The following is a 10,561-nucleotide window of genomic DNA, read 5'->3' on the forward strand; positions in this document are numbered from 1 at the left end:
AATGATTAAATGGGTTGACTGGAAAGGCATGTGTCAACATCTGATTGGCTGAGCCAGCCAGGAGCCAGAATTCCGATTGGCTGCTGTCTCTAACTTAGTGCAGAGACAAATGATTGTAACTTCCACTTTCACCTTGGAGGGTGAAGAGAGAGCTGACTGGAAACAGTCGGGAAGGAAATGGTTGCCAACTCTCGGAAGGCAAATGAAGCATATTTAAGAACTGTATAAAGGTGTTGTCGAAGGCTTTCATGGCCGGAATCACAGGGTTATTGCGTGTTTTCTGGGCTGTATGGCCATGTTCCAGAAGCATTCTCTCCTGACGTTTTGCCCATATCTATGGCAGGCATCCTCAGAGGTTGTGAGATATATGGAGGAGGTTGTCGTTCCTGTTGTCTAGGCTTCCATTATTATTATTATTCGTATTGGTAGTAGTAGTAGTAGTAGTATATACCTCACAACCTCTGAGGATGCCTGCCATAGATGTGGGCGAAACATCAGGAGAGAATACTTCTGGAACATGGCCATATAGCCTGGAAAACATGCAATAACACTATATAAAAAGACTTATGTTATGGAATCCTGGGAGTTGTAGTTTACAATGTTTTGGCAGAGTAGGCTCAAGAGCCTTGTCAAATTACAACTCCCATAATTCCAGAAGCATTGAGCCATTGCAGTTAAAATGGGGTCAAACTGCATCCATCCCCCAATGGAGGTGCACCCTTAGTAAAACTAAAACTCCCGAGACCAGTAAGCATTGAGCTATGGCAGTTCAAGTGGTGTCAAACCGCATTCGTTTCGCAGTGTAGAGACACCATTGTTGGTGGTCAGATGCCCCCCAGGATTATTGCCGAAAGGGGTCAGACTAGATGACTGTGGAGTACTCAGGCAGGGGGGAATCTTTTTCATCCCACCGCTGACATCGATTTGCGGAGATGTGGAGGAGTTCCTATTAATTAATTATATTTATATTATCTATCCGCTGCCACCAATATAAAGATATTTATAATACGGCCACCAGATATTAGAGGTTTTATAATGCGACCACCAGATGTTAAGGGGATTATCAACTCTTGCCACCACTATTGGAAGATTTAGTCACTGGCTACTTAGAGAGGAGACTTTTAAATCTTTATTTTTCTTTCTTCTTCTTTATTCTGGATGTGTGTATATATGACAGGCTGAGATGTTTGAGAGAACAATAACAAGTTTATTCAGGCACAAGCTTAATGGTTACAATAACTTCTCTTCTTGTTTGAGGCACTTAGATTAACAGTTGCGATAACAGAATGAGGTGATTCAAACTTCCTAAAATGTCACTTCTCTCTCCACTGCTTTAACCTGCAGTCACCCTATATGTTCCTTATCTGGAAACAGACTACCTTGAAATAAGTCACCAAACTTATTTTAAACTTGACTCAAAATCCAACCTTTGAGTCTCCCTGATTCTTTCAACCAGAATCAGTCTTCCCAGTACCTCATAAAGGCACCGACTCTAAAATCAACCTTCCCTGTGGTTCTCTGACCACAGACTGATTGACTGAGTTTCTTTTCAAACTCTCTCTTCAGCTAAACCCTTTTTAAAACACAGTTAAACATGGCATCTGTAAATAAAAAATCACACTTCGTTACAATGACCTTTAGGATCTTTTTTCCAGCTTTACTCTTCTCTAGGGTCTTCTGCCTCCCAGCTCACTCCTCTGCCTTTCTGCTTCCTCCTCCTCTTGCAGGTGGCCATCATCGCGGGGAATTTCGAACTGGCCGAAATCATCAAAACCCACAAAGAGTCCGACGTTGGTGAGTGAGGGTCTCTCCCTTCCGGACGTTTCTGCCTATTTCTCTCCTTGACCAGCTGAGAAAAATGGGGGAAGGAAGTTGGGTCACATCTATGGGCCAGACATCTCTGCAGGACCAAGGGGGCTTGGGTTTATAGACTCAAGAGCTATTCGAGAGAGATAGAATTCGGCACCATTGAGACCTCTTTTAAACTTCGGGCTAAAACCTGGAGCAGATTCACGCCATTGCTAGCATACAAAACCCACTGGAGTTCTTCCCAATGAATAGAACAGAATAGAATTACTTTATTGTCCTTGTACATCGTGCAACCAAATTAAATGCCATTCCAATATACATGATCATATAAGTAGAATTACAAAACAAAACACCCATCATGTTGTCGAAGGCTTTCATGGCTAGAATGACTAGTTGCTGTGAGTTTTCTGGGCTGTATGGCCATGTTCCAGCAGCATTCTCTCCTGATGTTTCACCTGCAGCTGTGACTAATGGCATTCTCAGAGGCAAGTGGTGTATATTATATTATATTATATTATATTATATTATATTATATTATATTATATATACATACATACACACCTGGGGAATAATGTCCAGGGTGGAGGAAAGAACCCTTGTTTGTTTGAAGCAGGTGTGAATGTTGCAATTGCTCAGCTTGATTAGCACTGAGTAGCCATGAAGTTTGCAAAGTCCATCAGTGAGGGTATCTGTGTAGAGGTGTGTTGGAAATGAGGCAAGTGGAGTGTATATATAACTGTGGAATAATGTCCAGGGTGAGGGAAGAACCCTTGTCTGAAGCAAAATTGAATGTTGCAATTGCTCAGATTGATTAGCACTGAATAGCCATGAAGTTTGCAAAGTCAATCCGTGAGGGTATCTGCATAGAGGTAGCCTGGCTTCTGTTGCCTGGAGGTGTTAACTGGCACTTGATTGCTTGCTGTCTGCAGTCCCACTCTTTTGGAGTGGTGCCAGTTAATACCTCCCAAACCGAAGATGCCTCCAGGCAACAACAGCCAGGTTACTTCTATGCAGATACCTTCTCATGGATTGACTTTGCAGCCTCATGGCTACTCAATGCCAGCCATGCTTGCTAACTACAGCATTCACACTTGCCCTAGACAGGCAAGGGTTCTTACTTCCACCCTGGACATTATTCCACAGGGAGATAGATAGATAGATAGACAGACTCTACTTGCTTCACTGGCAGATCCAGGTGAAATGTCAGGATCGTGGCCATGCAGCCTGAAAAACTCACACCGACCCAAAGCACCCATCCTTCCGAATCCTAAGCACTATTGCGCCACCACTAATGCCATGTTTCGGTGCCACTTGACTCAGTTCCCACATTGTGCCTCCAAAAGCGGAATGGCCGCGTTGTGCCTGGCCATTGAGCGGCGAGAGCAAGAGACGCTGCCCGGCTCCCATGAACCAATGAAAGGGAGATTATATGAAAGAGGATGTTCAAAGCTTTGGCTTCGAGACCAAAAGGAAGTGTGTTGGGTCCAGTCCCGCTGTGCCCGAGGGAAGAGCAGCGGCGGACTTTGCGGAACAGGGCAATCGGTCCAAGTGGGTCAGAAAGCACCGAGGGTCCGGAACTGGAGGTCACTCCAGTCGGCGGGCCCAGATGGCCAGCCCTTGTGAGCTGAGGGAATTGGCCAGAGAACGGGGCCAGCCGCTTGAAAAGGTGCCCAAAACGCCGGCCGAGGAGGAAGGGCATCGGGAAAAAGGCTTCCTGCAGAGGTCCAGGTGGCCGAGCCATGTCCAGTCCTGTCCGAAATGGCCAGCACCTTGTCCTTGGAAGGGACAAAAGGAACAGGAATGTGGCACAGGGTGAACTGTAGAATAATAAATGCTGTTTGAGCCCAGTTTCCTTGGCTCTACCATGGCTCAATGCTATGGAATCGCAGGAGTTATAGTTTCCCAAGGTCCAAAGAGTGCATGCAGTTTTAATGCAATCTGTAAATTAAATCTGAAAAAGTCAAGACTACAAATATAATAATAATAATAATAATAATAATAATAATAATAATAATAATAATATAATAAGAACAACAACAACAACAACACAAACCACTAAGCCATGCTGGCAACAACAACAACAATAACACAAAGCACTAGGCCATGCTGACAACACCAACAACAACAGCAGCATCAACAACAACACAAAGCACTAAGCCACACTGGCAATAATAACAACAACAATAATAATACGTAATAATAACACCACCACCACAAACCACTAAGCCATGCTGGCAACAACAACAACACAAAGCACTAGGCCATGCTGACAACAACAACAACAACAGCAGCAGCAGCAACAACAACACAAAGAACTAAGTCACACTGGCAATAACAACAACAACAACACTAAGCACTAAGCCACGCAGGTTACAGCACAATTAAAACACATAAATATAGATATAGATACGGATATAGATCTATAGATATAGATATGGATATAGATGGGGCCTCCGGTGGTGCAGTGTGTTAAAGCGCTGAGCTGCTGAACTTGCAGATCAAAAGGTCTCAGTTTCGAATCTGGGGAGCGGAGTGAGCGCCACTTGTTAGCCCCAGCTCCTGCCAACCTAGTAGTTCGAAAACATGCAAATGTGAGTAGATCAATAGGTACAGCTCTGGAAGAAAGGTAACGGCGCTCCATGCAGTCAAGACCTTGGAGGTGTCTATGAACAATGCCGGCTCTTCGGCTTAGAAATGGAGATGAGCACCAACCCCCAGAGTCGGATATGACTGGACTTCATGTCAGGGGAAACCTTTACCTTTACCTATGGATATAGATAGATAGATATTATTATTAACACCTTGGCACACATCAGATGTAATGCGGAGGCATTCCTCTTCCAGGCTCAGCTTAGATTCCCAGAGTAGCTATCATGATTAATATGTATATATTGATATTATTATTGACACCCATTGGCACACATCAGATGTAATGCAGAGGAATTCCTCTCCCAGGCTCAGCTTAGATTCCCAGAGTAGCTATCATGATTAATATGTATATATTGATATTATTATTAACACCTATTGGCACACATCAGATGTAATGCAGAGGAATTCCTCTCCCAGGATCAGCTTAGATTCCCAGAGTAGCTATCATGATTAATATGTATATATTGATATTATTATTAACACCTATTGGCACACATCAGATGTAATGCAGAGGAATTCCTCTCCCAGGATCAGCTTAGATTCCCAGAGTAGCTATCATGATTAAGATAGATAGATAGATAGATAGATAGATAGATAGATAGATAGATAGATAGATAGATATTATTATTAACCATTGGCACACATCAGATGTAATGCAGAGGCATTCCTCTCCCAGGATCAGCTTAGATTCCCAGAGTAGCTATCATGATTAATATAGATAGATAGATAGATAGATAGATAGATAGATAGATAGATAGATAGATAGATAGATAGATATTATTATTAACCATTGGCACACATCAGATGTAATGCAGAGGAATTCCTCTCCCAGGATCAGCTTAGATTCCCAGAGTAGCTATCATGATTAATATAGATAGATAGATAGATAGATAGATAGATAGATAGATAGATAGATATTATTATTAACCATTGGCACACATCAGATGTAATGCAGAGGCATTCCTCTTCCAGGCTCAGCTTAGACTCCCAGAGTAGCTATCATGATTAATATGTATATACAGTAGAGTCTCACTTATCCAACATAAACGGGCCGGCAGAACGTTGGATAAGTGAATATGTTGGATAATAAGGAGGGATTAAGGAAAAGCCTATTAAACATCAAATTAGATTATGATCTTACAAATAAAGCACCAAAACATCATGTTTAACAACAAATTTGACAGAAAAAGTAGTTCAATACTCAGTAATGTTATGTTGTAATTACTGTATTTACGAATTTAGCACCAAAATATCATGATATATTGAAAACATTGACTACAAAAATGCGTTGGATAATCCAGAACGTTGGATAAGCGAGTGTTGGATAAGTGAGACTCTACTGTATTGATATTCTTATTAACACCTATTGGTACACATCAGGTCTAAGCTCTCTGTCCGCACCTGCTTATTGTTACGGGGTAGAAACGAAAGGAAAACGAAAGCAAGCACGATGACTGTGCGGCTTTCATTTTCATCTCGCCTCTCGTTTCCTACGAGAATGTCATAATTCGTTTTGTGCAGAAGAACGTTTGAAACGGAACGATAGCACGAAGGAAGCGAAGGGAAAATTTCCGTGCACATCTCTAATGTCCATTAAATCCCTTTTCTCTTTGCAATCTGAAGTATCTCTGGCTTTGCAAGAAGCCTCTTTCTCATTGTGTGTGTGCATATGCCACTCATTCCAAAGCATGCAACGTTGGGTGTTTTGATCCCGTCCTTCTTTCCGGCCCAATTAGTTGGCACGGATCTCTCTTGGGCCCTGGGTTGCCTTCTTTCCTTCCGCATTTCATTTTGAGGGAAACAAATAAGCACAATCGAAACAACCACCACCACAACAACAAAAAAACCCCTCCTAACGTATGACCTCCAGCTGGAGCGGGGCTTTGGCTTTGCATCCCTAATTGAGGGCTCCGTGCCAGCAGCCGGGCGCTTAACCTTCATCTGGACGGACGGACGGATTTTGCAAGCCTTCCTTGGATGCCAGCTCTCACAAAGGCTCCTGCAAATCTTCCTACGCTTTGCATTGGCCTCGCCACTCATCCTATTATTCCTGATTTGGGATGCAGAGGTCATCACAATCGTGCCTACGCAAGGGGAATGCTAACACCCACCCTCCCGCTTTCTTTGCCGCTGATGTGTAATGTCTTTGAACTGCATGATACCGTCATTCCAGACCCGTATGATGCCAGCTCAGGGCAGTTAAACCACATTATGTGCCAGGCCTCATCCACACGGCCATATAATGCAGTTCGAAATTGCATTGCATGGCCAGTGTAAACTCGTATGATGAAGTCCAATGCTGTCAAATTGCGTTATATGAGTCTGAACTGACCGTGCAATGCAGTTTCAAGCTGCATTATATTGGTAGTGCCAAACTGCAGTATTGATGGCACCCCATATAATGCAGTTCAATGAAGTTAAACTGCATTACGTGGCAGTATAGATGGGGTTCTATATAATTCAGTTCATGGAGTTAAACTGCATTACATGGCAATGTAGATATGGCCCTATATATTGCAGTTTGGTGCAGTTAAACTACATTGCATGGCAGTATAGATGGAACCCTATACAATGCAGGTCAATGAAATTAAACTACATTACATGACAGTCTAGATGGGGCCCTATATAATTCAGTTCAATGAAGTTAAACTGCATTACATGTCAGTATAGACGGAACCCTATATAATGCAGGTCAATGAAATTAAACTACATTACATGACAGTCTAGATGGGGCCCTATATAATTCAGTTCAATGAAGTTAAACTGCATTACATGTCAGTATAGACGGAACCCTATATAATGCAGGTCAATGAAATTAAACTACATTACATGACAGTATAGATGGGGCCCTATATAATGCAATTCAATGAAGTTAAACTGCATTATGTGGCAGTATAGATGGGACCCTGTATAATGCAGGTCAATGAAATTTAACTGAAGTACATGGCAATGTACATGGGGCCCTAAATAATGCAGTTCAGTTCAACTATATTATATGGCAGTATAGATGGGCCCCTATATAATGTAGGTCAATGAAGTTAAACTGCATTATGTGACAGTATAGATGGGACCCTATATAATGTAGTTCAATAAAATTAAGCTGCATTGCATGGCAGTCTAGATGGGGTCCTATATAATGCGGTTCAATGAAGTTAAACTGCATTGCATGGCAGTATAGATGTGGCCCTATATAATACAGCTCAATGAAGTTAAACTGCATTATATGGCAGTGTAGATCCAGCCAAAGATTATCTCCTATTCCTTTCACTTGAGCTTTCCTTTGGTGGATCTACACTGTAGAATTAATGCAGTTTGACCACACTTTAGCTGCCGTGGCTTAATGCTGTGGAATCCTGGGAGTTGTAGTTTGGTGAGTCACCGGCACTCTTTGACAGAGAAGGCTCAATAAAGGCCTTGCCAAACTACAACTCCCAGGATTGCATAGTATTGAGCTATGGCATTTCAAGCAGCGTCAAAACTGCATTAATTCCTAATTAATTCCACTTAAACCAGTGCTCTCCAGATAGTTTGAGGTGCAACTACAATGTGGATTTATTTATTTATTTATTTATTTATTTACAGTCTTTATATTCCGCCCTTCTTTCTCACCCCGAAGGGGACTCAGGGCGGATTACAATGAACACATATATGGCAAACATTCAATGCCAACAGACAAACAACATACATTAGACAGACTCAGAGGCATTTTTTTAACATTTTTCCAGCTTCACGATTCCGGCCACAGGGGGAGCTGTTGCTTCACCGTCCAGTAGTGGCTGTACTTCCTCATTCCTTTCCTTGTGTTTTGCTGGCAGTTTTATGGTGTTGTAAATTAGCCTCCCCGCATAAAGCGTCCCTAAATTTCCCTACTTGACAGGTGCAACTGTCTTTCGGGGCTGCATAGGTCAACAGCAAGCCGGGGCTATTAATGGTCGGAGGCTTAACCCGACCCGGGCTTCGAACTCATGACCTCTCGGTCAGTAGTGATTTATAGCAGCTGGTTACTAGCCAGCTGCGCCACAGCCCGGCCCCTTGAATACAGTTTGGCTCCACTTTTAACTGCCATGGTGCAATGCTCGGGAGACATGGGAGTTGTAGTTTCTTCTGTGCCAAGGAATGTTGGGACCAGTCTGAACTACAGCTTCCAGTTAAAGTGCTGTCCAGTTCGAATACGTTTAATAACAGTTGTATGCCTACAAGTCTATTCTGCGGCTGAGAGAGTGCTGCTCACCCCATGTCAGTCAATGGAGAGATTTGTGCTTCCTTTGGGGGGATCCAGAGGTGACCCACTCCTCTTGCAATGCCGATGTCTCGGGGAACATTAGCACTGGATTCCCGCATGGTAGCAGCTTGGACTAGATGACCTTTAGGGTCCCTTCTAACTTGGTGGTTTCATACAGTATGACTTGCAAAACTCCAGGAAGGAAAACGTTGTATCCCAAATAGAAAGAGCCCCATCTTTCGCCATGACCCACCTTCCAGCCTGTAGATCTCGCCCCAAAGCCCCGTCCGGGTGGGATTTGGTGGCAACGTTGTCGGTTCAAAGAGAAGCGCAAAACCGGACAGGCAGAGGCAGGGATGCGCCTGGCTGAGCACTGTTGTCACGGCAACCCCATGCTTCATTCTGCGGCGAAAATGTGGTTTTTAAAGTTTTATTTCCAGCCATTTTAACACCTTCGCTGCTGCCTTTTAAAACGCTCTTCAAAGGCAGCCCCATGCAAGGAGCATTGCAGTAGTCCAGCTCATAGAGGAGATCCCAGAATGAATGCAGTCTGGCACTGCTTTGACGCCCATGGCTCCGTGATATGGAACCCTGGGAGTTGTAGTTCAGGCTCTTTGGCGGAGAAGGAGAAAGACCTTGCGGAACTGCAAATCCCACAGCTCCTTCGCTCTGAGTCCTGGCAGATTGCGGCTACCAGCATTCATCCTCGAAGGGTGCATCCGCACTACCCAATGAATGCAGATTGGCACTAACAGCGCTGGCTCCGTGCGATGGAATCATGGGAGTTACAGTTTTGCAAGGTCTTTAGCCTGCTCTGCCATATACTGCTGGGTCTCCCCAAACTATAACTTCCAAGGATTTCCATAGCATGGAGGCAGGGCAGTTAAAGAGGTGTCAAGAGATAGCTTGAGAGTGAAAGATGGATGGATAGATGAGAGATAGAATAGAGCATGGAATACATAATGATATAGATGGATAGGTAGATAGATAGATAGATAGAAATATAGATGGATGGATAGGCAGGTGGATGGATTGATAATAGGATCAAGAAATGATAAATGTATGATAGATTATAGAATAGAGCATGGAATATGTAATACCGTGTTTCCCCGAAAATAAGACAGTGTCTTATATTAATTTTTGCTCCCAAAGATGCACTAGGTCTTATTTTCAGGGGATGTCTTATTTTTCCATGAAGAAGAATTCACATTTATTATTGAACACAAAGTGAACATTTATTATATACTGTACAGTAGTTGTCATCACAAACCAGCATAACCAGACAAACTGTGAATCCTATCAAGAATTTCTTGTTACTAATATTTCCATGTACAACACTTTATAGTATGTACATTTACCGATCCTGCATGCTCTGGTGTTCTGTTTGGCAGGCATGCTTCCAAACAAAAACTTTGCTAGGTCTTACTTTCGGGGGAGGCCTTATATTTAGCAATTCAGCAAAACCTCTACTAGGTCTTATTTTCTGGGGATGTCTTATTTTAGGGGAAACAGGGTATATAGATGGACTAGCGTTGCTGTGGCGTTGTCTGGTGGTGTTGGTGAGAAATTGTTGAGCTAGTGGTGGTATTGAATGTCTGTTGTATGGTTATCTTTATGTTTAGTATGCACACTGAAGAGGATTATATGGCAGTGTGGACTCAAGATAATCCAGTTCAAAGCAGATAATATAAGCCCAATTCAAGGTGCAGGTGCTTACCTACAAAGCCCTGAACGGTTTGGGACCATCCTCCCTCCGTGATCGCATCTCCGTCTACGAACCCACGCGTCCACTTTGGTCATCTGGAGAGACCCTGCTCGTGATCCCGCCTGCGTCGCAAGCGCGGTTGGTGGGGACACGAGACAGGGCCTTCTCCGTGGTGG

The 10,561-nt window shown here is 43.3% G+C and overlaps 1 protein-coding gene across 8 annotated transcripts in view; it reads left to right on the forward strand.

Moving 5' to 3' along the window:
• The window catches only part of shank3 (SH3 and multiple ankyrin repeat domains 3), a 467,801-nt gene that overhangs the window by 211,107 nt on the left and 246,133 nt on the right, over positions 1-10,561 (forward strand). For all 8 annotated transcript variants that reach the window (XR_010006367.1, XM_062981259.1, XM_062981260.1 and 5 more), the window contains exon 9: positions 1,728-1,794. Coding sequence is in view for 7 of the 8 variants with exons in the window: in XM_062981259.1 (XP_062837329.1) it covers positions 1,728-1,794 (67 nt within the window). In the remaining variant the exon portion in view is untranslated. The remainder of the gene's footprint in view (positions 1-1,727; positions 1,795-10,561) is intronic.

This window comes from Anolis carolinensis, chromosome 5 (assembly GCF_035594765.1).
Source record: "Anolis carolinensis isolate JA03-04 chromosome 5, rAnoCar3.1.pri, whole genome shotgun sequence".
NCBI lineage: Eukaryota > Metazoa > Chordata > Lepidosauria > Squamata > Dactyloidae > Anolis > Anolis carolinensis.